The 20,739-nt window shown below is 53.1% G+C and overlaps 1 protein-coding gene across 1 annotated transcript in view; it reads left to right on the top strand.

Moving 5' to 3' along the window:
• Positions 1–20,739, top strand: part of FAM178B (family with sequence similarity 178 member B) — a gene marked incomplete at its 5' end in the record, with an annotated part of 84,325 nt that overhangs the window by 34,055 nt on the left and 29,531 nt on the right. Inside the window, 4 exons of the mRNA XM_081156441.1 lie at positions 4,358–4,466; positions 9,757–9,850; positions 10,164–10,340; positions 10,583–10,684. Of these exons, the coding sequence (XP_081012567.1) occupies positions 4,358–4,466; positions 9,757–9,850; positions 10,164–10,340; positions 10,583–10,684 (482 nt within the window). The remainder of the gene's footprint in view (positions 1–4,357; positions 4,467–9,756; positions 9,851–10,163; positions 10,341–10,582; positions 10,685–20,739) is intronic.

Here is a 20,739-nt window from a genome sequence, read left to right as displayed (position 1 = left end):
TTCAAGAGATCAGGAATATTACAATGTCTCAGGGTCAGAAGTCCAAAGTGAGAGAGAACGTGGTGTGCCATGCATTCAGGGACATCCCTGGGAAGGCCTTTGGTTGAATCTGAATTCATCTCAAACCCTTGCTTTCTAAACTTGGGATGGTGATCTGCTGCTGCCTTCCCTAGTTACACTGAGGGGCCTGCATCCTAACAATGACCCAAGCCTGCACAGTGAGGTGGCAAAGTAAGAAAGTGGGGCCTGGGGTTGAGACGTAATAGCTCGGCCTCTTGCAGCCGTCTTGGACCATGAGGTGACCTTGAGAAGGAAAGGCACGTGCTGAGAATGGCAGAGCAGAATTGGGCACCCAGGATCCTTCAGATCAGTCAGGTCCCTGCACCAGTGTGGCCCACTCACCTCTGGACTTCTTTTTTATCAAAGAGAATTAACATCTAGCTTATTTAAGCCCAAGTGGGTTTTTTGTTTTGCTTTTGGCCTCTTTGTTATTTGCACCTGAACCTAATTCTAGCTGATACGAGTGATTCAGTGGTTTGGCACAATGCAGGTCTGTCCTACACACAACAGGGGCCTGGACTGCTCGACTGTGTTAGGTGACACCAGGTAGTAGTGTGAGTTACAGAGGGCAGGAGAGCGGAGAGGTGGCCTAGGGACGGCATCACCTGCCCTGTACACACCCTCAGGGCCTGAATAAACAGGCCGGGGGCTGACCGGCTGTGGGTGGATGGAGGGTGTGCAGTCCATGTGCGTGGCAGGTGGATACAGGTGTATATGGGGCTGAGTGCAGGCTGGGTGCACAAGGCAGGCAGAGGGGTTGTGGGGGCACCAAGGGGAGGGCCTTGTGTCAGGAGGAGTGAGGAGAAAAGGGAAGGTGAAGAGGCCCACAGGGTGGGTTGCACAGTGGACAAGAAACAGAAGGTTCCGAAAGGTGGCTAGGGCAGGTCTGGAGAAGCAGCCACTGGGGGTGAGAGGCCAAGGACGGAGTGAGTGGGCCAGAGCTTCTCAGGGTCCTGCTAGGCGCCAGTTCTCTGCTGAGAGGCGCCACAGGTGTTGGGAAAACACGGCCCTTTCTAACGATGGGTGGGCAGCCTGCTTCCTTTAAGAACCAGCACCCCCATTAAGGATGGCAGGAGCTCCCCGCTGTGCACAGGGACTCACCCTGTAGTCGTGCCAAAAAAATGTGTACATTTTAAAATATGGACTTGATAGGATTTTGCCTTTTCACCACATAATGGATCCCTCTGGTAACATCACTCCCTCCCCACATGACCAGCTCCTGCCTTTGCCCCATCTGCAGGGCGGCAGATCCCCCACCCTGGGCTCCCTGCTGGACCTGAAGGGAGGAGCTGCACTCTGGCCTTGGTCCCAGCAGCCTCTTCCTTCTGTCTGTGTTGTCACCTGTCTCTCTGGCCACCTTTCTCCCGGGCCAGCCGACCACCTGCTATCATTTGTGCATGTCAGTTTGTCACATGCACTGTTTCCCCACCCACTCAGCTCCAGAAAACAAGGACACACACATGCGTGTGCACGCACACATCTGTCTGTCTGTCTCCCCTTCATCGCTGGACCCCCAGCATTTAGAACAGCAACTGGTGTTCACTCACTGTTTGTGAATAAAAACTTTAAATGACTAAGGCTAAATCAGTGGTACTGAAACAAATTTAAATAAGTTTAAGTTTAAATAGGAAAGTGCTGAGGGAAGTTAAGTAATTAGAGTTGTGAGGATGAGACACCATTGGTTTCTAAGAGTCCCCTCAATGTGGAGAGCCCCACACTGTGGACTGGGGCTCAGTCTGATGGATTGGTAGCTCCACTGCCTTTAGGGAACAGCCCCCTGCTGAGGCCGATGTGGTGGAGCCTCCCCCGGAGGTTCCTGGGATGTATGGGTTTCCAGTGCACGCATACAGTGCCAGGAGAAAGTGGTGGTATGTGAAGGATCGGCTACTGAGGCACAGATGGAAAAGTCACTCTTATTTTGGGCCTGATTCTTTTCTTCCCCTGCCTTCCTTCGAAGCATCGGTTCCATCCCAGGAGAGCCACCAAAAGGGATGCCGCCAGACCCTCAGCCTCTCAACAGAGCCCAGCTGTGTGGGCTGGTAGTGCTGGCAGAACCATTGGAGGCCGGCCCCCTGGGGAGTCACCTCGGATGACTGCTGTGGGCGTGGAGAATCTGAGGGAGACGGGCTGGCAGCTCCATGCCTGAGTGTCCTTCTGTGTCAGCTCTCCAGAAAACCCTCACCCAGGACCACAGTGCTCAGGAAAAGCTGAGCGCATGGCCTGCTTATAGGCAGCGTTAATTACGGGCTCTCTGGTGCCTGTCGTCAGCCAACTTCCGGGGCTGTGACGAGGACATTTATCCCAAGGCCCCCAAGCCCAGTTCTCTGAAACTGCTTCTCACACATCCATCTGGGTCACGCTGCACTGTGGAGTAACTACAGATGGGAGCGGGACCGGGGACAATGCCAGGCTCCAGGCTCCAGGCTTTTGGGGCCAGCGCTGCTGTTGGGGGTGGTTAGAGCAGCAGAGCACCTGTGTGGGCCACAGTGGGAAGGGTGTGGGCCCACGCAGCGCCCTTTAGGGTCCACCACCCCTGGCAGGATGTACCGGCCCAGCTGGGCCGCCCAGGGCCTCGCCCTGGCCTGATTGTCTTTCCGTACGTGGCTTCCCCTCCCTGGAAAGATCCTGGGCCGCCCACACGTGCGTGCTGGGTCGTGCACCGTCCCCAGGCCCTGGCAAGCAACTCTCCCCGTGGAGTCCACCGTTCTGCAGAGCTCCTCCCAGCGCGCTGCAAAGCGGGCGAAGGGTATCGTTACCGCTCTCTTACTTGTTAAGCTGCCTGAGAGGGAAAAAAAAACAAACAAGGAAAGTTTTTCCTCCTCCAGGAGTCTAATTACTTGTTGGGTGAGCCCGGACCCATATACATTTCCGAAGAGAAAGACACTCGATGCCACCGAAGCAGTGTCCTTGGATGGGACTCAGAGACCCTCTGCCCGCCACTCCACTGGCTGCTGGCTCTGTAGCCAGACTGGACTGTGGCCGACGCTTCTCAATGAGTTTAGGCTGCTTGATTACTTGCCTTGGTGTCTGGACAAGCCTCTCTGTCTTTGTCATTTCTGTTGCTTTGTAGGGTGCTTCCTTTCCTGTTACCTGTGCCTGTTCCTTGCCCTCCTCTCTCGCCAGTTGATTTCCCTTCCTCCGAGTAGGCTCCCTCCTTTTCACCTGCTTTGGGTTTTGCATGAATACACTCTTGCATTAATTTATCTGCCTGGCTCCTCTCCCGCCCAGACTTTGGGCTCCCTGAGGTCAAGTTCTCTACAGAGTCACCTTTATATCCTTAGCACTTGGCATGGCTCCCACACACACGGGGTGAAGGGAGGTGGACCCTTAGGAGGGAGCACTCGCCCTGGATGACCAAGGTTTGAGCACACCCTACCTAATGCACCCCAGCCTGGCTGCCAGGTTCTCGATCGGACATCTCATTCACTGTCAAATTCTGCATTTGTGTTCTGACAGTGCAGCTTCTTTTGTGACTTGTGTTCTGTTTCCCTCTTAGCCGTGCACTACTTGGTCCAGGTTTGTTTAGGATTCCCTCCCTCCCCCTTCCCCTCCCTCCCTGCCTCCCTTCCCCTACCCCTCCCTCCCTCCCTTCTACTTCACTGTGTCTCAGTGGACATGGGGGGGCATCATGTGCAGAGAGGCCCTGGTAACACTTCATCTTTAAGAAACACTCCCAGCCACACGGTTTTTATTTTTCTGTTCTGTTTCTGAAAATGTCCTTAAATAGTTTCACAAAAGCAAAAGCCCTGAATATGTAAGGTTTTCCCCTTTGTTCATGGGGTCAGACTATCACTCATGTTTTTGTAAATTGGTCAAGAGAAGATGATCCTCACAGCCTAAGCTTGCTGAGAAAACACCAGCAGGGATGGTGGGCCTGGGAAACCCAGAATATCACAGCGAGGTGGCCCTCTGTGGCAGAGAGCCTGGGGCCCTGAGTGGGGCGTGTTCTGAGTCTTGCAGTTTTGAAGCCTCTGGATCAGCGCGCTGTCCTCTGGCTCAGCTCTGAGCTGCTCAGTGCCCTGCTGACTGCCTGACAGAGATGGTCAGGGCACCATCACCATGGACCCTTGCACGTCCAGGTGGCCATGGCTCAAAGATCAGAGAATGAAAATCCAGGTTCCCAAAGCTCCAGCGAGTGTCTGAAACCCACTGGGTGTTTGTTTCCCCAGGGGATTCCTGGGCCACAGAACACAGAAGCTGGTCCCCTTCAGCCAGGCTCATCTCCTTCAGCCCCTCCCATGGGAGGAGCCACCCTGTCCTCTGCACCCCCTAACCCTGCCTTCCTCTGGCCTGACAGATGAGGACGTGTGGTGCCCCTCGCTGCAAGAGATCACGGAGGCGCTCCTTCGCCTGGGTGCCCACAGCCCTGCTCTGTACCCGGGGGCACCCTCTCAGCACAGTAGCAGGTGAGTCCGGCCCCTTCCCCATGTCCTCTCTTTGCGTTCACCAGGTCCAGGACTCAGTTCAGACCCATCAAAGTGTATATGTTAAATAGGGCCAGGTTTTTCCATACCAATTACACCTCAGTACAAATGCTAAGAAACAAAACAAAGTATTACCCCGCCCAAAACGAAAGATTCTTCTAAAAATATATTCCGGCTGGGAAATACTAGTTTAAAGTATATCCTGTTCTATAAATGTAACACAGCTAGCCATTCACTGCACAGAGCTACCGGTTTCATTCTTCGTGGAATGATCCTCAGCTCAGTGAGCATTTATAAGCTAGAAGAAGAAAAATTTCTTCTGATTTTTATATAAAATTATGAGCATTTTTTAAGTAAAAAAAGAAAAGAAAAAAGACTAAACTCGGCTGTAGCCCACACAGTGAAGCCAGAATCAGGATATTACAGGACAGCCCACATGAATACCTGAGAACCTCTTGTGAACACCAGGCTCCCAGACCTAGCGGTACACAAAGAACCAGGTGTGCGCCTCTTGCTGCTTTGGTTGGCATCTCTTCCTGCCCCTTCCTGACTCAGAGCCCTCGCTGCCCCACCTCTTCCAAGACCTGTCCCAGTCTTTCTCCAGGCCTCTCGTCTGGCTCACACCTAAAATCAACTCATGGCCAGCAGGGCACAGTTGTACACATGATTTCCACAATGTCGGTTTGTTTGTGGGTTACCCTTTGTGCACTGGGCTGGGTGGGTACAGTGATGCTAATTTGCAGAATCATGGCCCCTGCCCTCTAGGAACAGAACCATACAATATGCATCAGTCAGATGGACGGTGACTAGACCTGGATTGTAAAAGCTGTATATATCTTGAGCTTGTCCTACAGGTTATGGCACATCTAACCTCTTTCTGGAGAATTCTTTCAGAAGTTGGTTTGAGATATAACATTTAGAGCATTTAGAACCCTGAACGGTCTGTTACATGGGAATCTCGCTCCAGCAGACAGTCCATCGTCCCAGAAGGTTCCTGGCCCCCTTCCTTTGCTGTGGGGAAAGCCCAAGTTTTCTAAAGAACCTGTTCCACAACTGTGTTTCATAATCGTCTGCCAACCAAACCACACCGGCTCTGCTGTAACTGCCCCAAGTCTGCGCCGCCTGCAATTCCAGCCCCCCCCCCCTTGTAGCTGCGTAGCTGGTGTGATAAGCCTCTTTCCCAGCACAGAGCTGCAATCACACCACCAGCTAGGATGACTCAGGAGAGAATTACACTCAGAAAACAAATGCACGTCGGAAGTAGGGTGGGGGTGCTATGGATTTTGGAAGAGCCCCTTCCAGCTGTTCTGATGAGCACTTGGTGTCCGCTTGGAAAGTGGGAGGTGGTTCTGGAGACCTATAACCACTCAGTCCACTCTGCACTCTGCAGAGCCACTGCCCTCGCCCCTCCCTTCTCTGTGGCTTCCTGCCACTGATGCCTCAGGACAAATCCAACTTGCCTGGAGGCCACAGGAGGCAAGCAGGTGGGCCCTGGAACATGTCATCTCAGATATCTGGGAACACCCCCAGCATGCAGGCTTCAGCTTTGCCAGGTGCAGTTAGCCCTGCACAGGAGGCAGGCAGAGCCACGTCATCCTCAGGCCAGGCCCAGAGCACCACTAGAGCTGCTCAGCGACAGCTCTGCCTCTTTCCTTGGGCCCCACACCTTGGGCTTTCACTTGACACCATTTCCCAAGAGGATTTAGAACTGGCCCCGAGGAGCAGGCAATGGCTACAGGAGTAATCTCCCTGTTACAACACTGTAAGAGCAGGGTGGGACCACTGCCAGATCACCAGGCCTGGGAAGGTTTATCTGCTTGGGCACAGCTTCCTTTAGAGAAGCAGACAGGTCCTGGACACCGCTCCTGTGACCTCCGTTGCGGGGCAGCAGTGGCAAAGATGCTCAGGTGTGTTTCGTGGCTGGCTGGCTGGCAACTGAGCTTAGGGAAGCTCTGGGAGTCATAAGGTGGAAAGATGACATGTCTAGGGTGTGCAGGAAGCAGGTTCCAGCGTCTCCTCCACGAAGGGTGTGCCTTCCTTCATGGATACATGGGCCACAAGAGCAACTGCGGGGCTGGCTGCCTTCTCCCCACCACCCTCCTCTTCCTGACTGGGCTCAGAGCAGGCTCGTCCTGTGCCAGCTGGGTCCACCTCAGTCACACCTCTTCTCTATCGACTTCCAGGGATGCCCCATCTAGGACAGAACAGATGCTCTGGGTCTCCTGCGGGGCATCCACAGAACCTCATGATGGCCAAGGCTGGAAACACGGGCCGAGCAGTCTCTGCGAATGGCCCTGTGACTTGGCTGCCTTTCCTGTTGCTATGAGAAATTCAGGTCTTCCACCATCTGTTCTTAATCTCAGATTTTCTTAAACCCATCACCATCTTATGGAGAGCTTTGAGATTTCCTTTCAGAAAGACACAGCCCTTCTGTAGTGGACTGATGTCCGCCTGTTGCACATAGAGTAGCCCTCTGCCAGAGATGAGGCTGGGGCGGGAGAAGTCAGGAAGATGTTGGGGTGGGGGGAGCAAAGGAGTTGGGACTGGAGTGTGAACACCAAACGAGACTCCAGCACTCTCAGAGGGCTTTGCCACATGACTACTAGTCCTACCTGGGAAGAGAGAAGGTCCTCAGATAGCCTTGACTGGTCCTCCAGGGCTGCTACTGATCACAAAACCCAGCTGCAGAGCCCTGGTCAGATACACAGGCCTGGCCTCTGAAGAGCAGCAGGCCTGGTGCCACTGCCTAGGGCTGGAAGCCTTCCTCCACTGGGGCCTCTGAAAGGGTAAGTTGGTGCAGAGGCCAAGCAGAGTGACTAAATGGCAATCCAGTGAAAGGGCGCCCTGTTGGTCACTTGCCCTCTTGGGATAGTGTGATTCTATCCAGGTAAAAGTTACCTCTCCCTCCCTTTCCATGAGCTTATAGCGATTCCTCAGCACCTAGGAGCAGAGATGACAGGCCGGGCTTGGCTCAGTGAGGCAGACCTCAGGGAGCACCCTGCCAGCAGCCTGCGTGTGGGGCCTCTGACCGACTCAGAGCAGCTCTTGGCGGTGGTGATGGTGGTGCCCATCCACTTCTTTACCCTCCTTCTGCTGAGAATGTTGGAGCTCCTTACAGTTAGTAACTAATTTTTTTAACCCTTGGGAAAATAAATACAGAAACTGAGTGATGGGCACCTCTTAAGATTACTCAGTGAGGGTAGAACAGTCATTGTGACCCAGACTCCAGCTCCTGGTGCTGCTCGCGGGGCTTTGAGGCCTGACCTAGCCAGTCGAGGACCAGGAGGGCCGAGGACAGGGGCTCAGGAGCATCACAGATGAGGCTGCTTTGCTCATGGAGTCACATTGGCTCACTCCTACCTGCCGAGTGCAGGAGGGGAGTAGGGTTGCTAGGCCAGGAATTGCTGTGCTCCATGGCCTCCTGCTGCAAGCGGTGGTAGAGGCCCCGGATCAGCTGGTGCTGCATCCCAGAATAGCAGTCCCAGACGCCGACGGTTCAGTCAAGTGGCTCCTCAGAAGGGCAGGGAATGGAGGACCCTGCTATATTGTCCACTGGTCCCCAGGAGAGGTGGCCCAGGGAAACATTGCAGTCCCAGAGGCTGTCCCCTCTCCACTTGGGGGGCTGGCATTCCCTCCCAAGGATGAGTAGGCTCTGTCACAGCCGCACTTCCCCTCGCCAGCGGGGAGAAGACGTCACCATCTCTGCACTCCACCGTGTTCTGCACTCCACCTCCCCTGGGCAGCACCAAACTGTTTGCAAGCCCACTGCTCTCTGACAGAGGCCCAAGCCCACTCTGATGCCCCACCCTCTGGGAAATCTGAAAGCACCTCCCCCATGTTTGCCTACCCTGGGCCTGCTCACAGGAGCTACTCCCCTTGGACTGGCACAGCCCACATGCGCCCAGACCTAAGTGCCAGCCTCACCCATCCCCTGGCTCTAATGAACACTAAGATCTGGAAGAACGGCAGACCCAGCCTTTGCCCTGTGCCCCCAACTTTGATTGTTGGCACCGACTTCCCTAGTTCCTTTCCCTCTGAGAAGCCACACGAGTGCCACGTAAAGAAGAGCAAAGACCTTTCCCTGGAGTGTGCGGGATGGCAGTGGCCAGTGTTGTCAGCAGTGCTGCTGGCATTATCGGCGTCTTCATTTATCCAGAGCCCGCTGCTAGCAGGACTCCGGGCTAGTCAACAAGAGTGAAACAGTGGATGAGACACAAAGGGAGCCTTTTCATAAACTCACCTCACTTACTTGAAATCAACAATATACATTTGGCCACACAGAATCCCTGAGGGCAGGCGTCCTGCTCAGTCCTCTATCCAGTGAGCTTGTCCTGCGGAGCCTGTGCAGAGGGCGGTGCGGCCTGCTGTCTCTGGGAGTGTCCTGCCACCCTGAGTGTGACTCCAGTCTTCAAGGGTTTTTTATATGACCCTAGCCTCTAACTTCATCTGGACTCCACCAGGTCTGTTCCCTCACTCGGGAACAGGGCCTATACTGGGCTTGTCAGTACAAGGCGTGTTAGTGTGACGCCTGTAAAGGTTTTCAAGGGTCGTCATGCTCTGATTTTCACCTGACTTACTGACTTCGGGTACTTTTGGGGCATTCACTGCACCTGGCTGGACAGAAAACTCCTTTGAGGAAGACTGTTTGGGATAATGGGCTATGGTTTTCTGGTTTCCAAGGCCCTGAAAACTGCCACTGGAGGGGACTGACCAGAATGGTAGCTGTCATGCTGGCCCAGTGTGGCTAAGAGTGATCAGCAATGTGGTGGGATGTCACCTCCAAGGTTAGGTGTGAAAGGCTGCAGCTTCTGTCCCAGGCATATCTCCCCCCTACCCCCCGCCCCGTCACTCGCTTTAGGGCAAGTAAGGTGCCATGTCAAGAGCCCTGTGGAGAGGTAAGGAGCTGAAGCCTGCTGACTATGTGAGTGAGCTTGGGAGTAGCTCCCCTTGCCCAGCCAAGCCTGAGACAGCAGCCCCATCCCCCAACATCTTGGGGACAACCTCCTAAGAGACCCTGAGCCAGAACCCTGAGTTGAGTTGCTCCTGCATTCCTGAACCTCAGAGGCTGTGTGAGAGAATAATGCTGTTTTCAAGACTCTGCTTTTGGGGGTAATTTGTTACACAGCAGGAGAGACCAGCACACATGGGGCCCAGGCTGAGTGGATCATCCTGGGCTTGTGCTCTTGAGCGAGTACGGGGCCCCTCTCTGCCTCAGTTCTCCCCTGGTGCCCATGCCTCCTATTTCCTTCCCTTTGTTTCTGCCTTGCCTTAGAGTGCTTCAAAGTGAGGCTTCCCTGAGCTGGCGTGAGCAGCAGGACGCCCCCCAGGAGACCGCCTTGGACATCAACCTGAGCTATATCTATAAGGTGAGTTAAATGGCTCTCTCTGCTCACAGTCCAGACCTGTTCAGCCAGGTAGCTCAGTGAGTTCCATGTAGCACCGACAGTGTGCTCAGCACCACGCAGGCATTATATGGCCTGTCAGCACTGACACCGGAACGCTCACACTCTCCACGCCATCACCAGCCACCTGAGGACCCCATGGGGTCTGGCCTCTGGCCTCCCTGCTTATCTCAGCTCCTACCCAACATGGCCAAGGGGCTCACAGTGCTCACCCCTGCTGCCTACCCTATCTCCCAGGAAGACTACCACTACCCTCGTGTTTTCTCTTGCTCTCCAGTTCCTGACACTATGTGCCCAAGCACAGCCAGAGGCCACCACTGATGGAAACCTCTTGGACCTGATAGAGCTGCTGTGCAGAGCTGGCCTGGACATGAGGCTACGCCTGCTGCCCAACACCGACCTCCAGCAGCTCCTGCTGCTGCTCCTCGAGAACATCCAGGAATGGCCAGGGAAGGTACACTGAGCCCTGGGCCCAACCCCAGCCCCACCTCCTCTAGAAGGTCCCGAGTTACCCTTAGCATACCCTGGATGGGGACAGCACTGCTCCGAGGTCATGAGGTCATTGGAATGCCAGGGAACATCCCTCCTGTCCCTGGCTTCTATGACTGGCCCTCTTACCCTCCGAGTGGGCTGGTGGAGAGTCAAGGTGGAAGGGAGCCCCTCCCTCACCTACCATGGTGCTGGCTTTCCCCACAGCTCCAGCAGCTGTGCTGTGCCCTGAGCTTGGTGTCAGATCACCACCACAATCTGCTGGCCGTTGTGCAGTTCTTCCCGGACGTGACCTCCCGGAGCAGGTGGGTGCTTCTCTACCTCTGCCTCCTCCCTCTGACACTCATCCCGCCCCTGTGACAGGTGGGGCATGGGGATCCAGAACCATCCCCATCAGTCTCAACAAACCTCCCACACTCAACGTTCTCTAAAACCCAGGAGAAAACTAAAAATATAACTCACTAATGAGTTCATTACAAACAAAAAAAAGCCTAATTTTCTTACCATGATTTTATTAGCAAAACAATTGTCTTGCACAATTAGCTTGTGACTGTGGCGTCCCTGCCCACTTTTCTTTGCCACTGCCTTGACTTTCTACACAGCGTTTATCTCTGCTCGAAAAGATCTTACTACTTGTTTCTTTGCTTATGGCTGCCTCTCCTTCAGATTCACAGGAAGGAGATTGAGCCCCCATCTTAGGACTAGAGTTGGGCTCAGCATGATCAAACCCAGCTGGGCCCAGGGGACATGAGCCTGAATTAAAACTCCCAGCTGTCCCTAGTGGTTAGAGCATCAGCCTGTGGACTGAAGTGTCCCAGGTTCGGTACTTCAGTTGCAGGCTCCATCCCCGGCCTGGGTCTGGGCACATATGGAAAGCAACCAGTCGATGTGTCTCTCTCACATCGATGTTTCTCTCTATCTCCCCCTTCCACTCTCTCTGAAAAGCAATGGGAAAAATATCCTCAGGTGAGGATGGAAAAATAAATAAAAATAAATAAAACTCCAAGCTGCCCCTAGAAGCCACTCTGGGGAAGGAGCTACAGGGGGCCAGTGCCAGGAGCTGCAAGGAGGTACCTTGAAGGCTGGGGGTCTTCCTGAGGTGGGCCCCCGGACAGGCCTGGTTGGAAGGGTGGGAAGGGGTGTCATTCTAGGTGGGAGGAGCTGTAAATTGGGTCAGCCAGGAGAGGAGAGGAGCTGGAGAGTGGTCTGCTCAGGGAAGATCAGAAAATCCCCGAAGACTGTGGCCTAAAGTGGGAGAAGGAAGGAGAGAGGCGAGATGGAGGCCAGGTCCAGCGGATGGGGGCATATCTCCCTGTGGGTTGAGTTTGTTCACCTCCCTCCACAGTGTGCAGGTGCTATTCTCTACAGTCCTGAAAGGGAAGTTTTTGCTCTAAGTTTGAAAGAACTGTGCTATACACACATATACATACCCCTGTATACATGCAGATGCATACACATCATGAAGGATATTCCTTTCCATAGCTGCACAGTGTTCCCTAGTGTATGTACGTACAGTCAGGCCCCCAACTCAGGACCCTTGTCCACTGACTATCCATGCGTACGACCTTTGCACATTCATGCAGATATTTGTATAGGATAAATTCCTTGTAGTATTTGAAATTGTAGTCCTAATGTAGGCACGTTTAAAATTTGGATTCCAAAAAAAACTGTGCCAATGACTAATACCACTAAATGGATGTGAAAATGCCTGTTTCTCCACATTGTCATTGATACTGTGTGTTCTCAGTTTTGTCTTTAAGTTTTCGTCAATCTGGTAAGTGAAAAATGCCATCCTTGGTTCTAATTTTTATTTCCCTGATTGCCAGTGAAATTGAGAATTTTCTCATGTGTTTATTAGCCTTTTGTGTTTCTTTTATTGTAAATTATCGTTGCTATTTCTTGCCCATTTTTCCATCTGGTCATTTATCTTTCTCTTATATTGATTCATATATTGCTCATTGTGTGTTTCAGAAACACTGCACTTTCTCCTAAGGCTGTAAATTCCCCTTTTTAAACCTTTGTGCATGATTATCTTTCAGTGAACTGAATTTTTTTTTCTTTTTTAAATAAACTTATTTGAGAATAGATTTAGATTTACAGAAAAGTTGACTGGATAGCACAGAGAAATGATTGTAATAGAATCTTTCTATCCTGAATAGGAAGGCCTTCCTGCCCTAAGACTCATAAAAATACTGTGTTCTATTTTCTTTCACTACTGATATAATTCTGTTTCTATTGGCTCTTAATCCCATCTGGACTCTGTTTTTTATAAGTATGAGGCAGGGATCTAATTTGTATTTTTTCCACCCCCAAAGAGCCAGTAGACTCAATACCAATTTTTTTGTCTTACCTTCATCATATTCTAAAACAAGGCGTCATTCATCCGTTAGCAGCACGAAGCTCTTATTCCAGGATCCAGTGTCTTTTGCAGTGCCTCTCTGTAGTCCCAGGCCCTTGGTTAGTGCCCCTTAAATGCCAGGAATGAATAAAATGAGCAGCCTCCCTTGCCTTCAGACACATCAACCAGGGCCACACCTCCTGCCAAGTGCTCCACCAGGAAGGAGGTTCACCATCTGGACTGGTGTTACTTATTCACTTACTTAGATATTTTATTGTATTTCTTTCTCTAAAAACATAAAGCGTTTAAATAGAACAGAGTTCAAAAGACATCAAGGGGTATGTGTTGAAACTGTGCCTATGCCACCTCACCTATTGTACCTGTGCGCGTGCGCTTCCCACCCTTCTTTTCACTTCGAGGCCTGTTTTCAGTCGTCCCAGGTAGGATCAGAAAGCTGCTCATGCTCTTTACAGCCACACTGTGCTCGCTGTGGCCTTTAGCTGCCCACCCCGCTCCCACCCCCACACCCTCCCCCTCTGGTGGCGGTGTTAGAGGAGCTTGCTGGCAGCCTTGTCCTGCCTTTGCTGGACCCAGTGTCCAGACCGAGCCCAGGAAGGAAGGCATATCATTGTACCGTGGGCTGTCACCTTCTTAGTCTACCCACTGGCTAAGCACTAAGCTTGAACAGTGATGTGGCAGGCCTCCCCACCCGCCTTGTTGACCAAGACTTTAAGGGATGCAGTATAGGTTGAAGGCAAAGTTGAGCTTAACCATGAAAAATGGAAAAATACTAGAGAAAAGTGCCTGAAGGGGAGGTTCTTGGAGGAAAGTCTGTCTGGGTACCATGGCCCCTCCGGGGTGGCTCTGGCCTCCAGCTTCTGTCCAGGCCCAGCACGTGTTCCCAGCAGGCCTCTGCCACCACAACCAGGAACCCTGTTGGGAGGAAGATGAGCTGAGGGCTGCTTTTGCCCCCCCTAAAATTTGATGGGCTTCCTCACGCACCCTACATCACCACCTTGAATATTCATTAAATATCTCCTGCGTGTTGCTTCACGGGGGCCCTCAGAGCAGAGGGGAGGGTGTCACCATTTGCCTGGTCAGATGGCAGAGCGGACCAAGGCTTCCTTAAACATCACAAAACTGGCCCTGACTATGACAGGAGCTCTTTGCCCAGTGTCGGCAAGATATGCAGAAGCAGGCCGCTCTTCCTTTGTTCATGGTGTGCATGTCTCTGCCATCGCTCTGGAGAGCAGCTTGGCCAAATCAAGCAAATGACTTTAAAGTGTAATGGGCTCCATGCACCCATGTTCCATCTCAACAGACATTCACTATGGCCTTGGTGATTCCTTTCGTCCTTACCTGCTCTCCTACCCTTCCTGCCCCAGATCATTGGGAAACAGATCCCAGATCATTTTATTTCAGTAGGTATCTCAAAAAATGAAGGCCCTGGGGGTTTTTTGTGGTTTTTTGTTTTGTTTTGTTTTTTAAACACTAGTTATCACACCTAGGACATTTAGCAGTAAAAGAACTACCACAAAAAATTTGAATCATTTCCTGTCCAAGAATCCCCCAGGGAAGAACATTCTAAGATGCCCCTGCCCAGTGCTCTGCCCCTCACTGTCCCCAGCACACACTGGGGACTTGCGTCTTGATGTCCCCTCTTTCCAGCACACTCCCCTTCCCCCACATTGGCAGGAGACTCACACTTTCACATCATTGTGTTCTCTGCCCAAACGTCACCTCCTTGGAGAGACCTCAGCTGATCATCCTCTCCAAATTAGCTGCCTCCTCAGGGCTTCCAGAACTTTCCTTTTCTTTGTTTTTCTTCCTGACTTAGCATCAAATATCAATGGTCCTGGCATTTACTGTGTGTCATCTGCCCCTGTCCCACTGGAATGCAAGCTCCCTGCAGGCGTGTCCTCAGTGCCTGGAACAGTGACTAGAAGAGCCCCCGGGTGCTCACTGAATATTTGATGAATAAATAAGGGCCAACCTTTGGCTCTCTCCTTATCTCTGCTTCTGTGAGAGCGATACATTCAGTTTTGGCTTTTTTTTTTTTTTTTTTTTAGGGAGGGGAGACAGTTGTTTCCAGGCATTGGGCATCCTTCCCGTGTTGGGGGAAATTCCTCCTTGTGCCTCCCTCTACACAGAAGCCAAGGGCCAGATAGTCCTTTGTCACCTCCTAGGAACTAGAGCTGGCACACCAGGCAGATAGATGCTCCTGAGGGAAGGAGCCCCAACAGCAGCCTTCCCCCTCTTCCTAGGCAGGGACCTTGCCCTCTCACTGCTGCCCCGTGTCCCTGGGCTCCTGACTGGTTTTCGATCTCAGGTCTTCATCTCCCTTGAATTCCAGAGCTCCCCAGCATCCTCTCAACATAGTCCCTTTCTGTCTGAAGCAGCGGGATTCTGACCGCCCAGGGGGAGCTGGCTGATGAGGCAGACATCAGGTGGCCGTGGAAGAGAGCAGCCTCAAAGTCATCACGTCTTTGTGTGCTGGGTACAAGAGTGGTGACACGGCCAGGAGGGCCATAGCTTTCTCCAAGGCCACCTTGTTCCCTCCATGTCCCACGTTGCCAGGATGTCCCTCCTGACCCCTCCTCCCATATTCAGGATCCCAGTGGTCCAAGCTCTCCCAGAACCTTTCTTCTGCAATCACCCCTTCTTGCTCCTGTACCTTTAGCTTTTTACTCTCTACTGGCTCTTTCTCCTCAGCAAATAATTGCCCTCGTGAATCTCCTACCTTAGAACAATTTCGTCTCCACCCACCATTCCCTCCACCTCCTGCTGCACCTCCAAACTTTCCGTCCCCCAGTTTCCTCTTGCTCCTTCTCTGAACCCTAGACACATGCTGGATTCCTCAGAGCTCAGAGTGTTATAGGGAGTTCTCACCTGAGAAGACAGACATTCAGAACATTCTAGAAGGAGGCAGCCAAGGTTTAAAAAACCCCTCAATGTTTCAGAATTTGGAGGAACAAGACACAAAGATGAAGGTCATGTCTAGGGGTGAGGGGGCCATGGCTGGAGCTGGGAGGCGGCCAGCACAGGAAGAGCAGGTCGCGAAGCCAGGAGTGGGCGGGGTGGTGGCTGGAAAGGATCCGGCTACTTTGATGAGTGTGTGCCGGGAGGCAGTAGGAATGACTTAAGGAGCCAGAAGTGGAGAGGACCACCTTGCCTGGCACCGGTCACTCCACCTCAGCTCTGCCACCCGTGACCTAATGGCTTTTTCTCGTGAACAGTGTGTCATCCCCCTCCCTGGCTTCCTGCACCATTCTTCCCATCTCCTTCCCCCTCTGCGCCCCTCCTCAGTGGCCATCATTGACTGCCCATCCTCCACTAGCCCCTGAGCCTGCTGTGCCTCGGGATTCTGTCCCAGGCCCTTTTCCCTGTCACTGGGCACAGTCTCAGGGCACCTTCTGGGCCGGGTACTGTGCTGCTCTGTCCATACTGCCCCACGAGGTGCTCTGGCCATTGGGGAACTCCAGTGCCCCTACCAGCTGCTGGAGTGTTGTTGCCTTACCAGCCCACCCCAGAAATTGGCTTTCCCCAAGGTTGTGTGCCTTCCTAGGGAGCAGCCAAGTGACAGGGGTACAAAGGCCCTGCCCCGGGATGTCTCTGAAGGACCTTGCCAGCCCCAGAGCTCCCTGCGGGGTCAGCTTTGCTGTGAGTGCATTGGGCCTGGCTTTCCCCTTGGCCCAGACCTGTTCCCTTCACTCCCCTCCGGGGGTGATCCTGCACCCGAGACCCCCCCCCCATCTCATCCACATCATGGCTCCGACTCCTGCTCCATGCTGGGGCTCCCAAGGCAATGCCTGTAGCCAGACATTTCGTCTCAGCACCAGATCTGTGTGGGCAGGTATTTCCAGTGTGAAGCAAAAGTCACCAGCTTCCAAGGAAGGCCCCCTCCCCCAGTTGTCCATGGCCCCACGGTGGCATTAGCACCTGCCCACTACCTGAAGCCTGGGAGTGTGTGGGCACCTTCTGTCCCCTTGGGCTTCCCCATTCCCACAGTACTCATCTCTCCTTGTCATCCTACTGGGCCTACCCCTGTTCCAGCTCTTACTACCACGCCCTGGGCTTCCACCAGGGAATTGGAGCTGTCTCCTTCCAGGCTCTCTCCCTTCTAACCAACCCCCCCGCACAAACACTGTCCGGCAGTGTGACCTTCCTTCAAACACACATCCGGCCGTGTCACTCCTGGGCTTAAAATCCCTTAGGCTTTTGTCCTCAGGATGAAGTTAAACAGCCCAGACTCACATATGAGGGCCTCTGGCCTCTCCCTGTTCTACCCTCTCCCCTCTTCCAGCTCCCATCCCCCACAGGCTGCCATGCTCCAGGCAGATCCTAAATCTGCTGCCACCAAAACCATGAGCATTTGTCCCTGTTCTTCTTTTTTTATTATTTTTATTTTTTAATCCTCACCTGAGGATATTTTTTCCAGAGACAGTGGAAGGGAGGAAGGGAGAGGGAGAGAGAGAAACATGGATGTGAGAGAGACACCTCGATTGGTTGCCTCCTGCAGGCACCCCAACCAGCGCCGGGGATCGAATCTGCAACCGAGGTACGTGCCCTTGGCAGGAATCGAACCCGGGACCCTTCAGTCTGAGGGCCGACACTCTAACCAATGAGCCAAACTGGCTATGGCTATTTTAATTTTTTTAAATTGATTTTAAAGAAAGAGGAAGGGCAGAGAGAGAGAAACATCGATTTGCTATTCCATCTATCTATACTTTCATTGGTTGATTCTTGCATGTGCCCTGACTGGGGATCGAACCCACAACCCTGGCATATCAAGTTGCTGTTCCAACCAACTGAGCCACATGGCCAGGGTTGTCCTCTCTTCTTAGAGAAACCTCTTCCCCCTCTCCTCCTTCCCTTTGTCTGATAAACTTTTCCTCACCCTCAAGACTAGCTCAGAGCAAGGCATCTCTTCCCAGAAGCCTCCTGCCACAGCCCCTGGTTGCTGGCACCCTTTGCAGACCCCCTGGGCTGGAGCATCTTCTCAAGGGGGGGAGAGTGACCTTGCTTTCTGGTCCTTGGAGCCTGGCGAGGAGGGGCTCGGTGAGCATGCTGGTGGAGCAGTTGCTTCTGGAGGGCAGAATTCAGAAAGCATAGACAGGTGATTTTTTAGTAACAGACTCCAAAAACAAAGATGACTCAGGTGGGCTAGGAGACCTTCGATAAGACTGACTATGGATTGCAAATGAGCCAGTGAGGGAAATGGCGGGAGGTAGCTGAAGGCTGCAGGATCTCAGATTTTGAAAGATGGGAGATGGGAGAAAGGGTTCAAAAGCGAGGCAAATAGACAGCATGGACCAGTGATAATACTGTGGGGAAAACTAAGGCCCGTCGGAGCGGCGCGCAGTTATTTTGCAACAAGGAGCACTGTTTGGGTTGACAGTGAAATGTTAACACTGCTGGAGAGAGAACACTACAGATTTCCTCCTTTGCGTCCATCTTTGTCCAGGAGCATAATGTTTCACCTGGACTCAAGTGTTGATGGAAGGGACTTGACGCCTAAGGTGGTGGAGGAGACTGTACGACAGTATCTGGCTGTGCAGAATGAGGTGAAGTCCTCCAGTGGAGGGGTGTCCTTGTCAGTCCTGGGAGGTGTGCAGATGGGGTGCCCTGGGGTAGGAGAGCTTCTGGGAGCTGGTGAGGGGAACTGCAGAAGGAGCTTTCCTCCCTCAGCGCAGTTCCCTGGAGGTGGCCTTGTGAGCGCATAGCAGAAGGAAGCGCTGCTGTCCAGGATTCCTAGGGACGAATATCAGACTAGCTGCATTTCTTTTCTGACACGACAGCCAGAAAGTACTCTGGGGTCCTTCTAGGTTTATCCAGGGCATTGGATAGAGACTGTCATTGGACAAGGTGGACAACGTTAAGGAAATGTGGGCTGAGTGATGTGAAACTAGATGGGCTCATCATCAAAAGGTACTGCTGGCCATAAGAGTCTCCCTGGGACCGGCCTCTGGCCACCAGGGTTCTGTCTTCACCAACAGCTTGACCAGGGCAGAGCCAGCTTCTCAATGAGGCCATTAGTGGAACAATAGTCAGATTCACACATGACATGAATACAACTGACAGCAAACTGAAGATCCCAGAAGATCCCAACAGACCATAATGACGGGCTGGGTAGAAAAGAGAGACCCAGCTGCACAATTAAGCACAAGATGTAGGAAATGGGATTTGACAGCAGGACTTGTGAAAAAGACTTTGGGTTCAATCCGTTAACTACACAGTGTCGCTGGGCCTCTGAAAATGAACACCAGCCTCAGCTCTGAGCACCTCCCCGACCTGAATGCTTTGCAACCCTCAGCGGCATTCAGAGGACCCAATCCAGGATAGCAGAGGAGAGAAGACTGTAGCCGGAGTGCCACAAGCAGGGTAGCCAGGAAACACTGAAGCTTCCGTGGGGCATGTGGAGGGCAGACTCAAGTGGACGACTAGGCAGATGTTAGAGGAGGTGACTGTTAAGGTGTTTTCTTAGCCTGAGGTTATAATACCAAAAATGAGGAGGGAGGGAGGGAGGGAGGGAGGGAGGGAGGGAGGGAGGGAGGGAGGGAGGGAGGGGTCTCAGACTGTCCACATGAACTTTATTTACTAAATAGCAGTAACCTTTTTACTTAGTTATAATATGCATCAGGAAATGACACAGCCGGGGTGGACACGCAGTGCACTTTACAAAGGGGACCATCTTTGTAACCACCACTACATCACAGGAGAGATGTTACCTGCTCCCCAGAAGCCCCCAGGCCTCTCCCAGGCATTCCCTCTGCAAAGAAATCCCTTCCCCGACTCCCATCGCACAGATTGGCCCTGCGTGGTTTGAACAAGTACAGAAACGGAATCAGGCAGAGTTCTCCCTCATGTCTGCTGCCCCGGAGGAGCATCTGCACTTGGTGGATTTCATCCACATTGAAGAGGGTAGATCCTTTGCATTGCCACATGGAGGTGGTTTGATGATCAGGTCTGTGGCTATCTGTACCCTGCCGTCTCTTTCTGTACCCGCTGTGTGCCCACATTCGACAGTGCCTCATGCTATGTGTGGAAGACTGCAGACCACGGAGGCGGTGGCCTTCGTCTCTTAGCCCAGGCCCTGGTTCTTCCTGCCTGGGCAGCATGTGCTTGTGCACAGGATGGAGACTCCAAGTGGAGGGCTGAGGGCAGGTGGGTGAGAGGCAGCAGAGACATGAGAGGCAGCCCAAGAGGCAAACTCGGCAGCCGCCCTGAGGCAGGGTGTTGGGTGGCATTTCCCCAGCGGAACAGGCCACTGTTGTTGCTTCCTGAGCTGCCCTAGAGACATGGAAAAGGTGGCTCACGCCTTTGGCCAGATGCCTGCAGGCCTTTTAGGGTAGTTGAACCTTGGCAGGGCCTCCAAAGGAGTAAAGACTAGGGCACCAGGACGGGCTAAGCTTCCCCTGGTAGGAGCTACAGGAGGCCTGAGGCTGGGAAGCAGTGCGCCTGCGTTCCACTTCCCGCTCTGCTGGGTGTTTGGAAAACCAATTCCAAATTTCCCAGCCCTTTGGCTCCTCTAAGTGCTGATCCAGTGTCCTGATCTTAGGGAGGCCCGTGGGAGTGGCGGGGGCTGGGCGAGGCGAAGCCGCTGTGAGCGTAGGGCTGGAGCCTTGCCTTATATGACAGTGGCTGGGCCGGCTCCAGTGGCTTTTGCATCCCACTTTGTCCGCCTGGTTTGAGTTCCGGGGAGGCTTTGCCGGGTGGGGTCTGGCAGCTTCCAGGGAGGAGGAGCCCAGGCCAACCTCAGCAGGCCTGGCCCTCTGCCTGCCCCCAGCAATCGGGGGGGGGGGGGGGGGGGGTGCATCTTTGCTCTTTCTCCTCTGCAGAGTGAGTTCTCAGTCTAAAATTAAAAAGCAGTCTTGTCCCCTCTCCCAGTGGGAACTGAGAGTGCAGGGGACTGTTTAAAAGGCAGGGAAAGCCATTAGGATGAAAGGCAGTGGGCATGCAGGCGACGGGGGAAGCACCGTTCTCAGATGTGGGTTTCTTTTTACCCACTCACCCCCTCAGTGCTTTT

Source organism: Miniopterus schreibersii (genome assembly GCF_964146895.1).
Source record: "Miniopterus schreibersii genome assembly, chromosome: 13".
In the NCBI taxonomy this organism is placed as follows: domain Eukaryota; kingdom Metazoa; phylum Chordata; class Mammalia; order Chiroptera; family Miniopteridae; genus Miniopterus; species Miniopterus schreibersii.
The sequence above is the reverse complement of the archived record's forward strand: the minus strand, read 5'-3'. Positions and strand labels throughout refer to the sequence as shown.